The sequence below is a fragment of the Macrotis lagotis genome, chromosome 5, assembly GCF_037893015.1.
Source record: "Macrotis lagotis isolate mMagLag1 chromosome 5, bilby.v1.9.chrom.fasta, whole genome shotgun sequence".
NCBI lineage: Eukaryota > Metazoa > Chordata > Mammalia > Peramelemorphia > Peramelidae > Macrotis > Macrotis lagotis.
Genome location: NC_133662.1, coordinates 139,896,760 through 139,919,802, shown reverse-complemented (window position 1 = coordinate 139,919,802; position 23,043 = coordinate 139,896,760). Strand labels below are relative to the sequence as shown.

The window sequence follows — 23,043 nt, the reverse complement described above, 5'->3', positions numbered from 1 at the left end:
ATGTATTGAATTATAAAAGAAACTAATTATATAAAATAGTTACCAAATTTTTGTTTTAACAACTTCACAGACCTCAGAATTAAGAACCACTAACCTAGGGGCAGTTAGGTGGCACAATGGATAGAGCACTAATCCTGGACTCAGACACTTAATAATTACCTAGCTGGGTGACCTTGGGCAAGTCACTTAACCCCATTGCCTTGAAAAAATAAAACCAAAAACAAAGAAAGAATCATTAACCTAGAGTTATTAAAAGACTCTGAAGAAGTTCTCCTATTCAATGAAGTAGACTCTCCAAGGAAGACCAACAGAAGGACATTGGAGAAGAGAACAATACTGACCTAGGAAAGAATAAACAAACATATAGATGCTATCAAAGATTTATCTAGTTAATAACTAAATTTGTATTTTCATGAAGCCAATGACTTATTTTCTCAAAAAATAGATGATTAAGACTTTTTTAAAAAGTTGCTACTCCTAAAATTTTAAAGTATATTTTATAAGAAAAAGGCAATAATGGGGTGCCTAGGTGGCACAGTGGACAGAGCACAGGCCTTGGAGTCAGGAGTACCTGAGTTCAAATCTGCCTTCAGACACTTAATAATTCCCTAGCTGTGTGGCCTTGGGCAAGCCATTTAACCCCATTGCCTTGCAAAAGAAAAAAGAAAAAGGCAATAATAAATCAGGACAAAACTTAAATTTTTTTAAATGAAGTGTCAATACCTGGAATTCTTAATCACAATAATATAAAAATGCCTCTGATAATTACTTCCTTGTTAAAGAATTCAAAATTCTAGAAAAATATATCCTATGCTGTCTTCAATAAGATTTTTGCACTAAGAATTACTAATATGATCTTTAAAAAATAGCTTGTAAAATGATCATGCAGTTTCAAACGCTGAACTGTGGATTCTAGAGCTCTTCTAGGAGATGCACTACTGATAAATGTTGCCAAAGATCTATCTCACTTCAAATTCAACATCACAAATATAAAAAAATCTTTCACTGAAGATATTACTGACACCATTTATTTGTCATTTGGGGATGAAGTTTAAGACAACTGGGAAAAGGATATTCTGAAAGCAAAATGAGAAGAATAAGAAGCAAAGAGATAATCTGTCAGTCTGTTTTAATAAAGCATTCCAGATTCTGTAATACTAAATGTTAGACAATTAATTTTCTATTGCATACTATTCTAGAATAATATTTCTGTTACATACATTTTTAGAATAGTACTCTTTTAAAAAAATTAATTATTTCATTCTTATAAACAGACAATAATATAAGGCTATTTTTTGGATATTCAAAAAGAGTTTACAGAAAATGAAAATCTCTAATTCATCCTTTACATTATGTATTCTCAAAGCCCCTATGAGCCCAAAGATATAAGTATGAACAATTTTTTTTTAATTTTATTTATTTAAGGCAATGGAGTTGTGACATGCCCAAGGTCACACAACTAGGCAATTATTAACTGTCTTGAGGTCAAATTTGAACTCAGGTCCTCCTGACTCCAGGGTCAGTGCTCTATCCACCTAGCTGCCCCAAAGTATGAACAATATGAAAGAGAACTCCTTACTAAGACAAATGTTCCTCCTTTGCAGAGCTGTGAATTTGTCATTTAGAAATGCAAACTTGGTAGGATTTATTGGAGCCAAGATGGCAGAGTAAGTAATAAGTCACCATAATTCTCCCATATTTACATCCAAACAACCATATCAGTGAAATAATATTTTAACACAAGAAACTTGGAAGAGCTGCTAGAAAAGTCTGTCTTACATGGGTAAAAGGAAAGTGCAATCCAGGATAAGAAGAGTATCAGCAAGGCAGAAGCATGTGCCACCTAAGCAAACCAACGGGAGATCCTGAGCCCCATTATGGTAGAGCAGGCAAGCCAATACCAGGACCCCCACTGTGTGCCTTAGTAGGGGAATGGGCAAACCCCAGCTCAAAGAACCACCACATTTCAATGAGCCTCAGGCTTCCAGTGGCTAGACCTCCACTTGCTTCAGCATAATCTTGGGCAAACAGGCAGCTGCTAGCTTGCCTTGTGTTTCAGTATAGCCCCAGGGAAATACAAAAATATCCTATCAGCCTCAGTATAGGCCAAACATCAGCACTAGAATCCCAGAACAGCACCAAGTAAGCTGCCAGACCACTATGACCTCCAGCAGTGCCCGTCTCCCCTACCCCCTCAGCATAGCACCAAACACATGGGTCCCCCATGGGCCTCAGGGAAACATCAGTGCAGCACCAGATAAAAAAGGCAGTGAATGCAGTCCTTGGCACAAAAAGTGTGAGACAGTGACCCTTCCACCCAAAAACAGAGTTCAATTTAAAAGTAAGGAAAAAGGTCTAAAAGGATGAGTTAAAAAAACACAAAAAAAGAATCTAACCATAGAAAGTTGTTATGGCAATGGAGAATCAAGATATAAACTCAAAAGAGGAAAGCAACATCCTAACAGTTATGGGAAAACCCCAAACAACAATGGGAGGTGGTCTCATAAATGAACTTCAAAATGAACTTCAAAAGAGAGATAGAAGAAAAATTGTGAAAAATTGAGAATGATGCAAGAGAATTGTGAAAAAATGATTCAACAGCTTGGGAAAAGAAAATAACTGCTTAAAAAAGCAGAATGGACATGGCCAAATGGAAAAGGCGATACAAAAATCATCTGAAGAAAACAACTCCTTAAAAAGCACAACAGGCTAAATAGAAAAGGAGGTATAAGAGTTAGCTGAAGAATATAATTCCTGGGGGCAGCTAGGTGGCACAGTGTATAGAGCACTGGCCCTGGAGTCAGGAGAACCTGACTTCAAATCTGGCCTCAGACACTTAATAATTACCTAGCTGTGTGGCCTTGGGCAAGCCACTTAACCCCATTGCCTTGCAAAAAAAAAAAAAAAAAAAAAACACCTAAAAAGAATATAATTCCTTAAATAGTAGAATTAGGCAAATGGAAATGAATGACTCTATGAGACATAAAGAATCGATCAAATGGGGGCAGTTAGGTGGTGCAGTGAATAAAGCACAAGCCCTGGAGTCAGGAGGACCTCAGTTCAAATCCAGCCTCAGACATTTAATAATTGCCTAGCTGTGTAACCTTGGGCAAGTCACTTAACCCCATTGCCTTAATTAAATAAAAATATTTTTAAAAAGAATCAAACAAATTCAAAGGAATGAAAAAAAGAATATAAATATAAAATACCTTATGGGAAAAACAACTGCCTGGAAAATAGATTCAAGAGAGACAATGTCAGAATCATTGGACTATCAAAAGTCAGAAACAAAAGGAGGATCTGGACAGACTCTTTCAAGAAATTATCAAGGAAAACTGCCACCATAACTCTAAAACCAGAAATCAAAAGAGGCACTGAAAGAATACACTAATCACCATAGGGAAGAGATCCCAGAATTGAAACTCTAAGGAACATTATAGCCAAATTTCAGAACTAACAAGTCAAGAAAAAAATGCTTCAAGTGGTCAAAAAGAAACACTTCAAATATTGTGGAGTCACATGCCAGATTACACAAAACTTAGCAGCTATAATACTAAAAGATCAGAGGTCATGGAACATAAAGTTCCCAGAAGGCAAAGGAGCTAGGGAACTTACTTGGTAAAATTAAGCATAATACTATAAGTGGGAAAAAAATGGTCATTCAATGAACCAGAAAGGATTTCAAGCTTTCATAAGGAGATGCCCAGAACTGAACAAAATGTTTGATTTCCAATCTCAAGACACAAGAGAATCCTAAAAAAGTAAGAGAAAAGAAAATATAAGGGATTCAAAGAAGCTGAACTATTTACATCCCTACAAGAATAAAATATTTATAATTTTTAAAAACTGTAACAAACAGTACAACTGAAGGAATAAATATAGGCAGAGGGTACAGGTATAAAGTGAGTTTAAGAGAATGATATAAACAATAACTGAGGGATGAGAAAAAGGAATGCATTGGGGGTGGAAGGAAAGGAGAGGAAGAATAAAGTAAAGTATTTCACATGAAGAAGCATGAAAAACCTTATTACTGTGTGTGTGGGGGGAAATGGGAGGGTGGGCTGGACATCACTTGAACTTTACTCTCATAAGTATTAACTCAAAGGGGTAATAATATACACTATATCAGTGGAATACAGAAATCTCCTACCCAATAAGAAAGTAGGAGAAGAAGAGATTAAGTAAGAGGGCGGGACTGATAGAAGAAAGGGAAGACTGAGCAAGGCAGTAGACAGAAACAGAGAAGGGGGGGGGATGGTCACTCAACAAAACAGAAGAATTTCAAGTTTTCATTAAGTAGATACCCAAAACTGAACAAAAAAATTTGATTTCCAATATCAAAATCCAAAAGAATCCTAAAAAAAGGTAAGAAGGGAAAGAGTGAAAGAGAGGACAGAAACAGGAAAGAGAAAAATACGATAAAAGGAAACACATAATCATAACTGTGAATGTGAATGGGTTGAACTCTCTCCAATAAAACAGAAGCAGATTGCAGAGTAGATCAATAACCAGACTCCTAAAATATGTTATTTATAAGAAACACAACTGAAGCAGAGAGATACACACAGAGTAAAGATAAGGGGCTGTAGCAAAATCTATTATATTTCAGTTTAAGTCAAAAAAAAAAAAAAAGAAAGAAGTGTTGCAATCCTGACTTCAGACAAAGCAAAAATAGATCTAATTAAAAGAGTTAAGGAAGGAAATTACATTTTGCTAATGAAGTAATATCAGTATTGAAATTATTAAAAGAGAAGTTAAGTGAATTACAGGTTCATGACCAAACAAGAAATAGAGAGCATGATGAAATATACAATAAATAATTTTAATATTAAACTAAAAAGTTTTAGCACAAACAAAACCAATGTAAACAAGATTCAAAGGAAAGCAGAAAGCTGAAAAAAAATCTTTATCCCAAGGATCTCTGATACATCTCAAATATTCAGAGTACTGAGTCAAACTTATAAGAATACAAATCATTCCTTAATTGATAAATGGTCAAATGATATGAACAATTTTCAAGTGAAGAAAGCTATCTATAGGCATCTAAAGAAGTGCTCTAAATCACTTTTGATTAGACAAATGCAAATTAAAACAACTCAGAAGTATCATCTCATACCTATCAGACTGGCTAATATGACAAAAAAAGAAAATTATAAATGTTAGGGAGGATGTGGGAAAAATAAAACACTAATGCACTGCTGGTTTAGTTGTGAATGGATCCAAATGTTTTGGAGAGAAATTTGGAACTATGCCAACTAAACTGTGCATGTTCTTGGATCCTGCAATTTCACTACAAATTCTGAACCAAAGGGATTTTTTTAAATGGGAAAAGGACTTACATGAGCAAAAATATCTATAGTAGCCCTTTTAGTGGTGGCAAAATATAGAATTTTGAATGGACCAATTGATGAATGGCTGAACAAGGGTCTATGAATGCAAAGAAATGCAAAAAGAAATGATGAGCAGTAAGATTTCAGGAAAACTTAGAAAGACTTGTATGAAGTGATCCAAAGTTCATGAGTAGAACCAAGAAAACACTGTATACAGTATCATTGTGTGATGATTAACTACGAATGACTCAACTCTTCTCAGAAATACAATGATCCAACACAAGTACAAGACTAATGAAGGAAAATGTTATTCCTATTTAAATAAAGTACTGGTGGATTCTGCATGCAGATGAAAGTGTACTTTTTTTTTTCCACTTTAATCTTTTTCCTTTTGATCTGCTTCTTTCACAAGTATGACTAATATGGAAATGTTACTTAATGGCACATGTATAACCAATATCAAATTACCTACCATTTTGGGAAGACAGGAGAAAAGAAAGGGAGGGAGAAAAATCAGAACTCAAAATCATGTAAAAATGAATACTAAAAATGGTCTTGACAAGTAATTAGGAAAGAAAATAAATAAATACTATTTTTTAAAACGGCAAACTCACATTTCTTCTGAGCTCTGGTGATTTTGAGAGCTTCATGAAAGTCAAATGAGGCTTGAAACTTCTGTTTTCTCCTGCCAAGATGCCCTTTTCTTGAAATGTTCTCTTAGCAGCTTCTAAAGAAAAAAAAAACAGAAATATTTTATCTATCAATTTTGCCACGATTTATAGAAGTGCATATTTATTTCTTATAACACAAAAAAATAGTCTCAAAAATTATTTTCTATTTCTGATTAAAAGTAGTAGTTCAGGGACAGCTTGGTGGCACAGTGGATAGAGCACCAGCCCTGGAGTCAGGAGTACCTGAGTTCAAATCCAGTCTCAGACACTTAATAATTGCCTAGCTGTGTGACCTTGGGCAAGTCACTTAATCTATTGCCTTGCAAAAAATTTTTAAAAAGGTAATATTTGATTTGTATTAAAACTTGAATTGTAACTATATGACAAGAAATCTCACTGTGATATTTGTAAAAGAAAAAAGAAACAATTATTTAAAAAGCTTTTCCCATAAAGTAGCTCTGATGACAAAACTGAATATCAATGAGCTGAATGAAATAGCTATTCAGGTAGTCAATTCATGTGTTTTTTTTATTTTATAGCTATTAAAAAGATTTTCAAGATAATGACATTTTAAAACCAATACACAAAATTCTAATTTTAGTAATATTATAAGAAAAAATTATAAATTTTTAAAGATGTTGCTATAAATATTATATATATTTGCCAATGTAATATTAGACTAACACAAAAGTATCAATGAATGATGGCTTGCCACAAAAAAAAACCCAAAAACTTCCCTTGAAAAGTTTCTGCATCTAAGTGTAAATAGAAAAGACTGACAATTAAGTAAGTTGAATCTATCTACAATCAGGGTAAAATGGTGAACAAGTCCTTAACCTATATCAGTTTTTTTCATCTATAAAATTAGGCAGACTGTAAGATGTTTTTCTTACCACTAAGATTCTATGCTGCTCTAAATTACATTATCTATATCTGATTGAAATGTAAGACATATTATTAAACTTAAATTTCCATATTGCCATCAATGTACACAAGGATTTTAACTTGTATAAGGCACCTCAAAAATATTAGAGTAGTTTTCACTTTTAATAACTTTATATTGCACTAAGGGTTTTGGGATACCCTGTATTAAGTCATTCTATGACCGCAATCTTGAAGAGCAATGTTTGCAGTGAACTGAATCACTCTTTTAGCTGAAAATGCCAATCAATTTAACTGATTTTTTTTCTTTTGACAGGAATGCTTATTCCACTAAGATAAATATAAACCTTTAAGAGTTCCCCTCAGGGACTTTAGGGCAGGGTCATGAAGGCAGTGTGAGCTCCAGGAACTTTTCCCTACTCAATGCTAAATAAAGTCTCCACAAAGACACTGAAGCTATACAGACATTGAAGACAAGACTGTAACAAGTTTACAACTGTAGACATTCTGAAGGATCTTCAGTGAAGGTCCCTCTCTTGGTGCAGGGGGTGGGATGGGGTGGAGGGAGGGGAAGCAAAGCCCAGCAAGCAGGAGAGAGGGAAAGCCAGCAGGAGGTTTTTAGCCATGAGGCAGCCCAGGTCCTGGCAGCTTGACACAAGCATTAAGTCCTGCCAGTTAGACAGCAAGCCAGCAGGGAAGGTCCCAGTCCCAGACAAAAACACCGAGGGAAAGACAGATCTGGGAACAAACCACTAGACAGACATGGGCTGCATCTTGGTCAGTGATAAGCCAGGATCCTGCACAAAAAGCTCTGGACAAGCAGAGCTCAACAACAAAAATGAGCCAAAAAAAAAAAAAAAAGAGCGTTAACCATAGAAATTTACTATGCAGAAAGAGCTCCCACCTCAGAAGAAGTAGGGACAAATTAACTATATGGGAAGTCTCAAAGGAGTCCATGAACTGGACTAAAATTCAAAACCTCAGATAGAAGAGCTTAAAAAAAAAACTTTAAAAAACCAAAGAAGAGAGGGCAGAGCCAAGATGGTGACAGGAGAGGATCGTCTCTTAGGTGCTCCCCTCAAAACTTATAAACTAAGGACTCTAACTAAATTTTTGAGAGACAGAATAGACAGAGGGATCCAGTGAGGCAGTTCTCCAACCCAAGGTAACCTGGAAAAGAGTGGAAAGGCTCTGGTCCATGGGGTTAAAGGGTTGGCCCACCAGAGCTAAGGAACTTCAGCCTCCTGAAGGCAGCCCCAGGGCGCTGGGAGCTCATGGTAGTGGGGGCAGTTTCCTGACCTACACCCCAGGGAGCACCAAGTACAACTTGGGGGTTCAGCGGGGGCACCTCTGCCAGAGCAAACATGTGAAGCCCAGGCCTCAGGGCACACAGCTAGCAGTGTGGCTGCTGCAGACCAGTTCCTGGAACTGGAAGCAAAGCAGGAGCCCCCAGGGCATGAAGTGCTGAGCCTAGGGAGGGGAGTGAAGAGAGAGGGACTGCTGAGCTCTGTCCTCTGCCCCTGGAACCGGACTCTGGGGCTCTGACCACATTCAGATCCTGATCGCAGTCTAGGCCCCCCATAGAACAGCAGGGCCCCCCCACCTCAGCCCCATGGCAGAGGGATGCACTTGTGGTCTTTCTAAGAACAGGAGGGAAGACAGATCCTCACACACAGAGATCCTTCAGGGGGTGCCCTAATAATAATCAAAAGCTCAGGAAGCACCCCCAAAACAGGCACAGGCTAGAAAAATAAGTAAGCAGAGGAAAAAAGAGGAACACCATTGAGAAATACTTTGCCTATGATGCCAAGAAGGATCAAAACACTCAATCTGAAGATGAGGAAGTACAAGCTCCTGCATCTACTAAAGACTCCGAGAAAAACAGAAATTGGGCTCAGACTATGAAAGAGCTCAAAAAAGACTTTGAAAATCAAGTGAGGGGGTGGCTAGGTGGTGCAGTGGATAGAGCACTGGCCCTGGAGTCAGGAGTACCTGAGTTCAAATCTGGTCTCAGACACTTAATAATTACCTAGCTGTGTGGTCTTGGGCAAGCCACTTAACCCCATTGCCTTGCAAAAAAAACCTAAAAACAAACAAACAAAAAAAAGAAAATCAAGTGAGGGAGATAGAAGAAAAATTGGGAAAAGAAATGAGAAAGATGCAAGAAAAACATGAAAAAAGAAGTCAGCAGCTTAGTCGAGGAGATCCAAAAGAATGCTGAACAAAATAATTTGTTAAAAACCAGCATAGGTCAAATGGATAAAACGGTTCAAAAAGTTATTGAGGACAAGAATGCTTTAAAAAGCAGAATTGGCCAGATGGAAAAAGAGATAAGAAAGCTCTCTGAGGAAAACAAATCCTTCAGACAAAGAATGGAACTGAGGGAGATAGCTGATTTTTATGAGAAATCAGGATACAATTCTTCAAAACCAAAAGAATGAAAAATTAGAAGAAAATGTGAAACATCTCATTGAAAAAGCAACTGATATGGAAAACAGATTTAGAAAAGATAATTTAAAAATTATTGGAATACCTGAAAGTCATGGTCAGGAAAAGAGCCTTGACATCAGTTTTCAAAGAATTACTACAGGAAAATTGCCCTGATATCCTAGAAGCAGAGGGCAAAATAGAAATCGAGAGAATCCACTGATCTCCCCGAGAAAGAGATACAAAAAAAAAAAAAAACAACAACAACAACCCCCAAGGAATATTATAGTCAAGTTCCAGAACTCCCAAGTCAAAGAGAAAATATTACAAGCAGCCAGAAGGACATAATTCAAATATTGTGGAGCTATAATAAGGATCTCACAGGACTTAGCAGCAACTACATTAAAAGCTTGTAGGGCTTAGAATATAATATTCTGAAAGGCAAAAGAGCTTAGAATGCAACCGAGAATCAACTACCCAGCAAAATTGAACATCCTCTTTCAGGGAAAAAGATGAACTTTCAATGAACCAGGGCAATTTCAAATGTTCCTGTTGGAATGGCCAGAGCTGAACAGAAGGTTTGATCTTCAAATAGAGGACTCAGGTGAAGCACAGAGAGTGGAGGAGAAAGGCAAAATATGAGGGACTTAATGAGGATGAACTGCATGTATTCCTACATAAAAATATGATACTGATAATACTCATATGAACCTTCTCATTTAACAGAGCAGGTAGAGGAAGCTTTTATAGATGAAGCACAGGAGAAAGCTGAATTTGAAGATATAATGTGGTGTAAAAATGGAGTCAATAGATAAAAGGGAAATGTAATGGGAGAAAGAAAAAGGAAAGAAGGAATAGGCTAAGATATTTCATATAGCAAGATTTTCCTTTATTACAATGAGCTATTACAATGATATAGAAGGGGGAAGGCAAGGGGAATGAAGGAATCTTCGCTCTCATCAGAGGTGGCTAGGAGAGGAAACAGTATATATATATATATATATATATATATATATATATATATACACACACACACACACACACACACACACACACACACACATTCAATGGAGTATAGACATCTGGAGTAAGAAAGAAAGAAGAGGAACAGGAGCAAGGTGGGGGGAATGTGAGTGATGGAGGAGAGGATGGACCATGGGGGGAGAGTGGTCAGATATAACACATTTTCTTTTTTACTTCTTGCAAGGAGCTGGGATTGGAAGGCCTGCCCAGGACCATAGGGCCAGGTGGATGCTGGGCCTAAGGGGTGGTATGGTGGCTCAGGGCCTCTTGGCCCCAGGGCCATGGATCTTTCTGCTGCGCCACTCAGCAACCCTACAGCAGAGACAGTGAAAGGAAAGAGAAAATATAGTACGTGGTAGTGGAGAAATAAGAAAGGAGGGAGTTGCGATCAGCAATGGCAATGGTGGAAAAACATGGAAGTAACTTTTGTGATGGACTTATCATAAAGAATGTGATCCACCCACAACAGATTGGTGGTGTTGGAACGCAGACTGAAGCACATTTATTATCATCATCATCATCATTATTATCATTATTATTATTATTTGGGGGTGGTGCAGGGAAAATTGGGCTGGGTAGCCTGCCTGGGGCCACACAGCTGGGTGATTGCTGGGAGTCTGAGGCTGGATTTGGACCCTGGTGCTCCTGAATGAAGGGCCAGTGTCTGTGTGCCACCCGGTTGCCCCTACTATTAGTATTACTATTTTATTTTATTTTGGGTCTATTTTAGGGGGGGGGGGTTTGCAGGGCAATGGGGTTGGGGTGGTTTGCACAGCTGGATGATAGCTGGGTATCTGGGGCTAACCAACTGGAAAAGAAAGTACAAAAGCTAACCGAAGAAAATAAAACCCTAAAAAATTAGAATTGGACAAATAAAACCCAAGAATCAATGAGACACCAAGATTCTGTCAAATTCAAAAGACTAAAAAAAAAAATGAAGAAAACGGAAAGTACCTTTCAGGAAAAACAAACCACCTGGAAAATAGATCTAGAAGAGATAATTTACAAATTATTGGTCTACCAGAAATATAAGAGCATGGAAAATATCTTTCAAGAAATTTTCAGGAAAACTGTCCATTTATACTAGATCAAGAAAACCAAATAGTCCTTGAAAGAATACACAGAACTCCTCAAGACAGAGACCCTAGCATAACAACTCCAAAAATCATTATAACCAAATTCCAGAATTTTCATATGAAGGAGAAAATACTGCAAGTAACCAAAAAAAAAAAAAGGCAAATTAAATACAGAAGAATTACAATCAAAATTATACAGGGCTATACACTGCACCTCCTCTTCCAGCCCACCTGGAGGTGGTGAGGGGGGGAGGGGGGAGGGTTTGGAGCATGCCTATCCCCAAGAAAAACCTCAGGCCAAGATGGTGGAGGGAAGACAGGTACTGCATTAAGTGCTCCCTGTGTCCCCTCAAATATAACATGAAAGAAACCTCTTAACAGAAACTTGATCAACAAAACCCAGAAAAAAAGAAGCTAGGAGAACATCTACTAACAAGGACTGTCTCAAGGGACTATGGGTGACTCAGGAGAGGAGACCAAAGGACCATCGCAGGGACAGCAAGGTAGGGGGAAGCCAAAGGACCAGCATTAGCCTCAAAGACTTTGGTGAGAGGCAGGTCAAAAACCAATTTTAGCCCTGGAGTTTTTGGCCAAGGGGAGAGGAGGTCTGCAGCCTATAAATCGTCCTGCTGGTTGTGAGACCTGAACTCCATACTTTTTTGGAGCATTCTTCCAGGAACAAATGGTAGCTGCACAGCCCCCCCCCCCCCATCCCTTCAAGCACAGGTGTGAACTAAGGAGTCCTCTCAGGTGAAAGGGAGACTGGCTTCCAGTGCATTGTTCAAGGTCAACTCAGACCCTGCTGCCGCCCCTCCTCCCTCCTTCTCTCTAGGGTTGGGAGAGGGCTTCAATCACTCCAGAGAAAGCAATCAGTGCCCCCTACAGGCCAGCCCTTGGAATTACTAAGCCAAGTGGACAAAGCCTCTAGGATCTTTAAAAGCAAACCTCTGAAAGCCAGCCCTACCTCCAACACAAGATCCTAGAAAAATGAAGGAAAAACCAGCAGAAAGGGGAACCCATGGAGGAATACTTAGAAATGCCAGATTCTAACCCAGAGAGATCTAGCACTTCTGAGGAGAATATGAATTGGTCTCCAACCCAGAAAGACTTCCTTGAAGAAAACAGGAAGGACTTTAAAAATCAACTGGTGGAGGGTGACTAGGTGGCACAGTGGATAAAGCACCAGCCCTGGAGTCAGGAGTACCTGGGTTCAAATCTGGTTTCAGACACTTAATAATTACCTAGCTGTGTGGCCTTGGGCAAGCTACTTAACCCCATTGCCTTGCAAAAACCTAAAAAAAAAATTAATTGGTGGGTTAGGTGGCACAGTGGATAGAGCACCAGCCCTGGAGAGAGGAGTACCTGAGATCAAATCTAGACCAAGACACTTAATAATTGACTGGCTGTGTGACCTTGGGCAAGCCACTTAACTCCATTGCCTTGCAAAAAAAACTAAAAGAAAAAAATCAATTGGTAAAGTTAGGAAAAGAAACTCGAGAAAATTAATACATGGCAACAAGAAAACACAACACTGGAAAATACAACTGGACAAATACAAAAAGAAAATTATTCAAATACTCAATTGGACAAATGGCAAAAAGAAAATAATTCCCTCAAATCATCAATTGGGCAAATGGAAAACTCCTTCAAAAATAGAATCGACTAACTGGAAAAGGAGTTGTAAAAGGTAAATGAAGAAAATTCTTCTCTTAAAAAAAAAGAATGGAATCTGTGGAAACTATTGACTTCATGAGACAACAAGATTCTGTTAAACAAAACAAAAAGATCGAAAAAATAGAAGAAACTGTAAAATACCTCATCAGCAAAACCACTGACCTTGAGAACCAATTGAGAAGGGACGACCTGAGAATTATAGGACTTCCTGAAAACATTGAAGAGCAAAAAGGCTGGACTTAATATTACAGGATTTAGTGATGGAAAACAAATGGTTCATAAAATGATTTGGTTTTGAATGATGCTTTGGCTCATGAGGATTGTGTGTCCATGGAAGGTACTTGAAAAGGGAGTGAGGTATAAAGTGATTTTATTTGATTCATGACTCTTGAAAAGTGTTTTTTCTAATGAGACAGAAGAGGGAAGGGTACTTGGTGATTATGAAGAATGCTGCTTATCAATCAATAATTCAATCAACCTTTGAATGATTGTAATTTGATTGACAGTGCTTTTTTTTTAGATTTCTGCAAGGCAATGGGGTTAAGTGGCTTGCCCAAGCCCGCACAGCTAGGTAATTATTAAGTGTCAGAGGTCGGATTGAACTCAGGTGCTCCTGACTCCAGGGCCGGTGCTCTATCCACTGTGCCACCTAGCTGCCCCTGACTGATAGTACTTTGAGCTTTTAACATATTTTCTTCAGTATTTTTTGGTACATCTTTCACCAAGCTTTTAATTTGGTTTTCATGATTTATCTGCATTACTCTCCTTTCTCCTTCCAATTTTTCCTCCAACTCCCTTAATTGCTTTTCAAAGTCTTTTTTTGAGCTCATCCATAGTATGAGCCCATTTTCTATTTCTCTTGCAGGTTCTGGATATGGAAGCTTCAATTTCATCATCATCTGAGTATGTGTTTTGATCTTCCATGAAACTAAAGTAATTGGCTACAATCAGATTCTTCTTTTTCTGTTCATATTTTGAGCTTTTAATTGATTGTATTTTGATTAACAGTACTTCTATCAGTTAAGATAAAAAGAATATATTTTGACAAAGGGGATATAAGCATAAGACAGGGTTAAAAGAATAAAAACTTAAAAAGAAGGACTTTATAAGGAGAAGGCTAAGCCATTAGTGGATAAATAAATCCAGGTGAAGAGGCACAAAGACTTATTATAGTGAAGGAAAAGAAGGGAGGATGTGAACACTGAGTAAATCCAATTAAAAAAATTAGCTCAAAGAGGAAATACCATACATTTCTAAATCTAAAAATCTGTCCTATCCTACAGGGAAGTTGGGGGGGGGGGGAGATGAAAAGGGAAGAAGCAACTGATAAAAGGGAAGGGAAAGTATAAGTTAAAGTAAACTGAAAGTTAAAATTTAAAAGAAAAGTTAAAGGGGAAAGGGAGCAAAACATAGGTAAGGAGGAATAAGAGGAAAGAAAAAAAGTACAAACGGAAAGATAAATGAAGGAAAATAAAGAATTAATAATCAACTGTAAATGTGAATGGGTTGAACTCTCCCATAAAATGGAAGTGGAGAGCAGAATAGATGAAAAATCAGAATCCTATTATATGTTGTTTACAAGAAACTTATTTGAAGCAGAGAGATACACACAGGGTAAATGTAAAAGGAGAGAGCAAAATATATTATGCTTTAGTTGAAGTTTAAAAAAAATCAGGGGTATGGGGACAGCTAAGTGGCACAGTGTATAAAGTACTGGTCATAGAGTCAGAAAGACCTGACTTCAAATCCAGCCTCAGACTTGCCTAATTTTTTGACCTTGGGCAAATCACTGAACCCTATTGCTTTAAATAAATAATTTTTTTTAAAAATCGGGGTAGAATTATTGATTTCAGACAAAGCAAAAGCAAAAACAGATCTCATTAAGAACTCATTAATAGATCTTCTTAAAAAGCACCAAAGGTAATGAAGTTATGTCATTATTAAGCATAAATACACCTAGAGCTATAGCATCCAAATTCTTAGAGAAGTTGAATGAATAACAAGGAGATATAAAAAGCAAAACTATAATAATCGGGAACCTAAAGCTCCCTCTCTCAAAACTAGATAAATCTAACCACAAAATAAACAAGGACATTAAGAAGGTGAATAAAATCTTAGAAAACTTAAATATGGACTTCCAGCCAAAATGATGGAGAGAAGACAGGCACAGTTCGAAAATCTCCTGATCTTTCCCCATATAAGATATGAAACAAACCTCTTAACAGAAATCTGATCATCAAAACTCAGAAAGAAAATCCAGGAGAAGAACATCTACCTCGGGATTTCTCTTCCTCAGTTGTGGGTGAGTCCGGGCTAATTAGTGGCAGGGTTGGAGCCCCAGGAGCCTGAGGGCCCAAAGAGCTGACCAACTTGATCAGTGGAGGGGCTAGAACCTGGTTGACCATGGGGACTTGGGTCAACTAGGGAGCAGAGGCATTGGTGTGGGCGCTGACTGTCTGGAGCTTGCCGACAGGGTTGGGGGGAGAATTCCAGTGCAGGAGAGCTGTGGACATCATCCCTGGGCTCCTGAGAACTCCCTTGGAGTTCTGAGGAACTCCAAGTCCATGCCTCCATTTCAGCTGACACCTCTTCACAGAACAAACACAATTACAGTCCTTCTGCCCCAAGTCCAGGTGTGTGAGCAGAACCAGCCCAGTTGACAATAGGAAAAGTGATGACCTCATCCAGGGTAAAGCCCACCACTGATTGAAGACAAAAATATTTAACAGTTTCAATCACTCCCTCCAGGTCAAGGGAGAAGGCCTCAATCAAGGTCACAGACACTCCAGAGGAAAGCAACCAACACCTCCTACTGGCCAGCCAGAGAAATTTGCACTTGGTGAGTAAAGCCTCTAGGGATCCCAAAATCAAACTTCTGTAAACCAGGCCCGCCCCAACTCAAGGTCTTAGCAAAATGAAGAAAGGTCTGCTGAAAGGTGGATCCATAGAAAAATTCTTGGAAGGAAAAGATCCCAACTCAGAGAGACCCAGAACCTCTGAGGAGAATATGATCTGATCCCCAGCACAGAAAGAATTCCTTGAAGAAATAAGGAGTTTAAAAATCAGTTGGAGCGGCAGCTAGGTGGCACAGTGGATAGAGCACCGATCCTGGAATCAGGAGTACCTGAGTTCAAATCTGGCCTCAGACATTTAATAATTACCTAGCTGTGTGGTCTTGGGAAAGACATTACTGCCTTGTAAAAACTAAAAAACAAAAAACAAAACGAAACTAAAAGAAACTAAAAAAAATCAACTGGAAAATTTGGGAAAAGAAACCCAAGAAAAGACTAACACCTTGCAACAAGAAAACAAATCACTGGAAAATACAATTGTAAAAATACAAAATGAGAATAATTCTCTCAGATCCTCAATAGGACAAATACAAAATGAGACTAAATCTCTCGGATCCTCAATTGGGCAAATGCAAAAAGAAAATATTCCCTCAAAACTTCAATTGGTCAAATGGAAATCTCTTTCAAAAACAGAATTGACCAACTGGAAAAGGAACTGCAAAAGGTAATTGAAGAAAACTCCTCTCTAAAAAAAAAAAAAAAGAATGGAGTCTGTGGAAACTAATGACTTCATGAGACAACAAAACCAAAAAACAGAAAAAATAGAAGAAAATGTAAAATACCTCATCAGGAAAACCACTGATCTCAAGAATAAATCAAGGACGGGAAGCTGAGAATTATTGGTCTTCCTGAAAACATTGAAGAGGAAAAAAAGCTTGGATTTAATATTACAGGATCTAGTGATGGCAAATTGCCCTGATATCATGGAACCAGAGGGAAAAATAGTTATTGAAAGAATACATAGATTCCCTCTGGAAAGAGATCCTATGAAAACACCAAGGAATGCTGTGGCCAAATTCTAGAACTATAAGATAAAAGAGAAAATCCTGCAAGCAGCCAGAAAGAAACAATTTACATACCAAGGAGCTACAGTAATGATTGCACAGGACCTGGCTGCATCAACATTAAGGGATCAAAGGGGCCTGGAATGAGATATTCCAAAGAGCAAGGGAGCTAGGAATGCAACTAAGAATCCACTATCCCGCAAAACTGAGTCTTCTTTTTCAGGGGAAGAGATGGGCATTTAATGAAATGGAAGAATTCCAAAAGTTCCTGATGAAAAGGCCAGGAATACAATAGAAAATTTGGACATCAAACAGGAGGTTCAAGAAACACATGAAAAGAAAAAAGGGGGGGGGAGAAAAAAACTGCTTTCCAATAAGATGAAACTGGATATATCCCAGCATAGGAAAAAAGATTCTCATAACTCTAGAGAATTGTAAATCTAACAGACAGAATATACCTAGTCAGAAATGATGGACACTCATGACTTATCCATGGGACTGCTATCCAATGGGATGAAACTGGCTATAACCTTACTTGGGAGAAAGACTCCAATAACTCTCAAGAATTGTTACTCTATTAGAGAGAATGTACTTAGCTAGAAGGGATGGATACTCAGAATTTTCTATGACTCAGAAAGAATGATTTAAAAATACCTCCTCCTTAAAAAGGGGGACAGGAAGGAGACGGGAAGAGGGAGGGGATTGAATGGGGGTAAATCTCATTACACTAAGAGGTATAAAAGACCTATGGTAATAGAGGGGAAGAAGGAAGGAGATGATAAGCACCTGAATCTTCCTCTCATCAGACTTGGCTTAAAGGTAATTTACACACATACTCAGTTAACTTAAAAACATCTTACCTTTCAAGTATTAAAAGGGGAAAATGGGAGAGGGGATGGAGACAGGGAGGGGGAGGAAAAAGGGGAACTACAGAAGGAAGCGAAAAGGGAAAAAGGGAAAGGGAAAAGAAAGGAGAGGGGAGTGGATATAGGAGGGCAAACACACTGAAGGGGGTGTTATTCAGAAACAAAATACTGGGGAATATGGATAAAGGGGGAAAAATACAAACAGAGGGAAGATAGCATGGAGGGCAATAAAAAGCTAGTAATTATAACTTGGAATGTGAATGGGATGAACTCTCCCTTAAAATGTAAGTGAATAGCAGACTGGATTAAAAACCAGAATCCTATAATATGCTGCTTACAAGAAACTCATTTGAAGCTGAGAGAGACATATAGAGTAAAGGTAAAAGGTTGAAGCAAAATATATTTTGCTTCAGCTAAAGTGAAAAAAGCAGGGGTAGCAATCCTTATCTCAGACAAAGCAGCTACAAAAATAGATAGCATTAAAAGAGATAAGGAAGGAAACTATATCCTCCTAAAAGGTACCATAGACAATCAAGTGATTTCAATAATGAATATATATATATATATATATATATATATATATATATAAAATATATGCACCCAATGGGATAGCATCCGAATTCTTAGAGGAGAATCTAAAAAAACTACAGGAAGACATATACAGCAAAACTCTACTAGTGGGAGACCTCAGATCTAGATAATTCAAATCATAAAATAAACAAGAAAGAAGTTAAGGAGGTAAATAGATTGTTAGAAAAACTAAATATTATAGACTTTTGGAGGAAACTGAATGGAGATAGAAAGAAATATACCTTTTTTCTCTGCAGTACATGGAACTTATACAAAAATCTGACCATATACTAGGGCATTAAAACCCAATGATCAAATGCAGAAAGGCAAAATTAGTGAATATATCTTTCTTAGATCACAATGCAATAAAAATCATATGCAATATTGACAAGGGAGATACAGACCCAGAACTAATTGGAAACTGAATAACCTCATTTTAAAGAATGAGTGGATCAAACAACAAATTATAGGAGGAATTAATGATTTTATTCTAGATAATGACAATAATGAAGCAACATACCAAAACCTATGGGATTCACTCAAAGAAGCTGCCAGGGGATATATTATATCTTTAAATGCTTACATGAATAAATTATAGAAAGACAAAAATCAATAAACTAAATACACAATTAAAAAATTTACAGAAAGAACAAATTAAAAATCCCCAATTAAATATCAAATTAGAATTTCTAAAAATTAAAGGAGAGAATAATGAAATTGAAAGCAAAAAAACTATTGAATTAATAAATAAAACCAAGAGTAGATTTTATGGGAAAAGAAAACAATAAAATTGAAAAACCTCTGGTCAATTTGATTAAAAAAAAGAAAGAAGAAAACCAAATTGCTAGCATCATAAATGGAATGAATTCACCACCAATGTTGAGGAAGCAATAATTAGGAATTATTTTGCCTAACTCTATGCCAATAAATTTGACAATCTAAGTGAAATGGACGTATATTTACAAAATTATAAGTTGCCCTGTTTAAACAAAGAGGAGATTAAATACCTAGACAACTCTATCTCAGAAAAATAAATTCAACAAGTCATCATCGAACTCCCTAAGAAAAAAAATCTCCATGGCCAGATGGATTCCCAAGTGAATTCTACAAAACATTTAAGGAACAATTGTTTCCAACTCTATATAAACTCTTTAGAAAAACAGAGGAAGGCGGAATTCTGCCTAACTTTCTATGAAACCAATATGGTGCTGATACCTAAACCAGGAAGAGTTAAAACAAAGAAAGAAAATTACAGAATTATCTCCCTGATGAATATAGATGCAAAAATCTTAAATAAAATCTTAGCAAAATGATGACAGCAAGTTATCACTAAGATAATACATTTTGACCAAGTAGGATTCATTTCAGGAATGCAGGTTGGTTCAATATTAGGAAAACTGTTAGTATAATTAATTATATCAACAACAAACCTATCAGAAATTATGATTATATCAATAAACACTGAAAAGGCTTTTGTCAAAATATAGCACCCATTCCTACTAAAAAACACTAAGGAGTGTAGGAATAAATGGACTATCCCTTAGAGTAATAAGCAGTATCTATCTGAAACCATAATCAAGCATTATATTCAATGGGGAGAGGCTAGAGGCATTCCCAATAAGATCAGGGGTGAAAGAAGGATGCCCATTATCACCACTACAATTCAATATCGTATTAGAATTGTTAGCTTCAGCAATTAGAAAAGAAAAAGAAATTGAAGGAATTAGAATTGGGAAGGAAGAGACAAAACTCTTATGCTTTGCAGATGACATGATGGTCTACCTAAAATTAGCAATTAGCAATTTTAACAAAGTTGCAGGATATAAAATAAACCCTCTTAAATCCTCAACTTTTCTATATATGACTAGCAAGATACAGCAGGAAGAGCTAGTAAGAGAAATCCCATTCAAAGTAACCACAGACAATATACCTGGGAGTCTATTTGCCAAGGCAGACTCAGAAACTTCTTGAAAACAATTACAAAACACTTCTCACACAAATTAAATCAGATTTAATTAATTGGGCAAACATCAACTGCTCATGGATAGGCTAAGTTAATATAATAAAAATGACAATTCTACCAAAACTAAACTATCAGTTCAGTGCCCTACCAATAAAAATTTCAAAAAATACTTTAATGAGTTAGAAAAAGTGGCAAGTAAATTCATATGGAGGAAATAAAAATTCAAGAATTTCCAGAGATTTAATGAAAAAAAGTGCAAAAGAAGGGGGCTTAGTCCTATCTGATCTAAAATTATATTATAAAGCATCAGTCATCAAAACTCTCTGGTATTGGCTAAGAAATAGAGTGGTGGACCAATGGAATAGACTAGGTCCAATAGCAGGAAACAGTTATAGCAATCTGCTGTTTGATAAACCCAGAGTTCAGTTATTGGGATAAAAACTCTCTCTTCGATAAAAACTGCTTGGAAAATTGGAAGTTAGTATGGAAGAAACTTAGATTAGATCAACACCTCATACCCTATACCAAGATAAGATCCAAATGGATACAGGATTTAGACATAAAAAACAATAACTAAAAGCAAACTAGAAGATCAAGGACTAGCTTACCTGTCAGATCTATGGAAAAGGGGAAGCAGTTTATGACTAAGGAAGAAGTGGAGCAACATCACTAAAAACAAACTAGATAATTTCGATTACATTAAATTAAAAAGCTTTTGCACAAATAAAACCACTGTAACCAAGGTCAAAAGAAATGTAGTAAACTGGGAAACAATCTTTGCAACTTATGTTTCTAACAGGGGCTCATTTCTAAAAATATACAGAGAAGTTAAATAAAAAAAAAAAGCCATTCCCCAATTGACAAATGGTCAAAGTTTATGCAAAGGCAATTTACAGATGAGGAGATTAAAGCAATCCATAGTCACATGAAAAACTGCTCTAAATCATTACTTATTAAAGAAATGCAAATTAAAGCTTCTCTGAGGTACCACATCACACCTCTCAGACTGGCCAGTATGTGGGAAGTCTGGGACACATGCATCCAACCTTTCCAGGAGAGAATTTTGGAACCATGTACAAAGGGCAACCCTTTGTGCATACCCTTTGATCCAGAAATACCACTACTGGGTCTATACCCTGAAGAGATGATGAAAAGGGATAAAAAAAACATCATTTGTACAAAAATATTCATAGCAGCCCTGTTTGTGGTGGCAAAGAAATGGAAATCAAGTAAATGTCCTTAAATTGGGGAATGGCTTAGCAAACTGTGGTATATGCATGTCATGGAACACTATTGTTCTATTAGAAACCAGGAGGGATGGGAATTCAGGGAAGCCTGGAAGGATTTGCATGAAGTGATGTTGAGCAAGATTAGCAGAACAAGAAAAACATTGTACACCCTAACAGCAACATGGGGGCGATGATCAACCTTGATAGACTTGCTCATTCCATCAGTGCGACAATCAGGGACAATTTGGGGCTACCTGCAATGGAGAGCACCATCTGTATCCAGAGAAAGAAGTGTTGAGTTTGAACAAAGACCAAGGACTATTACCTTTATTTTAGAAAAAAAAAAGACTGATATCTTATTGTCTGATCTTGCTATCTCTTATACTTTATGTTTCTTCCTTAAGGATGTGATTTCTCTCTCATCACATTCAATTTGGATCAATGTATACCATGGAAACAATGTAAAGACTGGTAAATTGCCTTCTGTGGGGCGGGGGAGGGAAGTAAGATTGGGGGGAAAATTGTAAAACTCTAAATAAAATCTTTTAAAAAAACAAAGAAAAAAAGAAAACTTAAATATGATAGCCCTATGGAGAAAACTGAATGGAGACAGAAAACAATATACCTTTTTCTCTGCAGTGCATGGCATCTATACAAAAACTGACCATGTACCAGGGCATAAAAACCTAACAATCAAATAGAGAGTAAATTCTGAAGAAAGGTAGAAATAATACATGTATACTTTTCAGGTCACGATGCAATAAAAACTACATGTAATAAAGAACCATGGAAAGATAAACTAAAAATTAATTGGAAACTAAATAACTTAATTTTAAAGAATGAGTGGATCAATTTGCAAGAAAAATAATTTATGGAACATATATTAGCTATTCTTGGGTTTTGGTCCAATGGCACAAAATCAGGGATTTATTCTGATCAATTTTGGAACCAGGAAGACCTATCTAAAGACACTGGTATAAAAAGTTGCCAGTGGAAGGAGTATGGTAACTTTGGAAATGTACCTATTATCATGATGATTATATGGTCTATTTAGGAGGACTCCTTGGAAGTAAGGATGAACAGTATTATCCATTTGTTGGAAACTGGTAAACTATAATCCTGAACCAACCAGCACTAAAGGGACATTATTGGATTTAGGGGGCTACTGCCTATACCCATTTGTCCCCAAAGGGGTGGTCAGGGAGTTGTTACCTAGACTTAAGGGCCTCCTGCCTAGGCACAGAATGGGAGCTATGGTTATTGAACCCCAATTTATATCCTGATTAGATTCTAATCTATAGAGGGAAAAATTACCAATTAGACAGCTAGAGACTCGATTTGCTGGCTGGCTAAACCATGCAAACAAATCTGTTGATTGGAGAAGGAAGAGTTTGTGGTCAATTGAATCTATCAACATAGATGTCAATAGACAAGTAACAAAAGACATCAGAAAGTTGACATATGCTCCTGCACAAA

General features: G+C 37.1%; 1 protein-coding gene across 1 annotated transcript in view; it reads right to left on the bottom strand.

The window, feature by feature from the left end:
* The window catches only part of AKAP7 (A-kinase anchoring protein 7), a 296,088-nt gene that overhangs the window by 90,429 nt on the left and 182,616 nt on the right, over positions 1–23,043 (bottom strand). Inside the window, exon 11 of the mRNA XM_074190040.1 lies at positions 5,945–6,057. Within this exon, the coding sequence (XP_074046141.1) occupies positions 5,945–6,057 (113 nt within the window). The remainder of the gene's footprint in view (positions 1–5,944; positions 6,058–23,043) is intronic.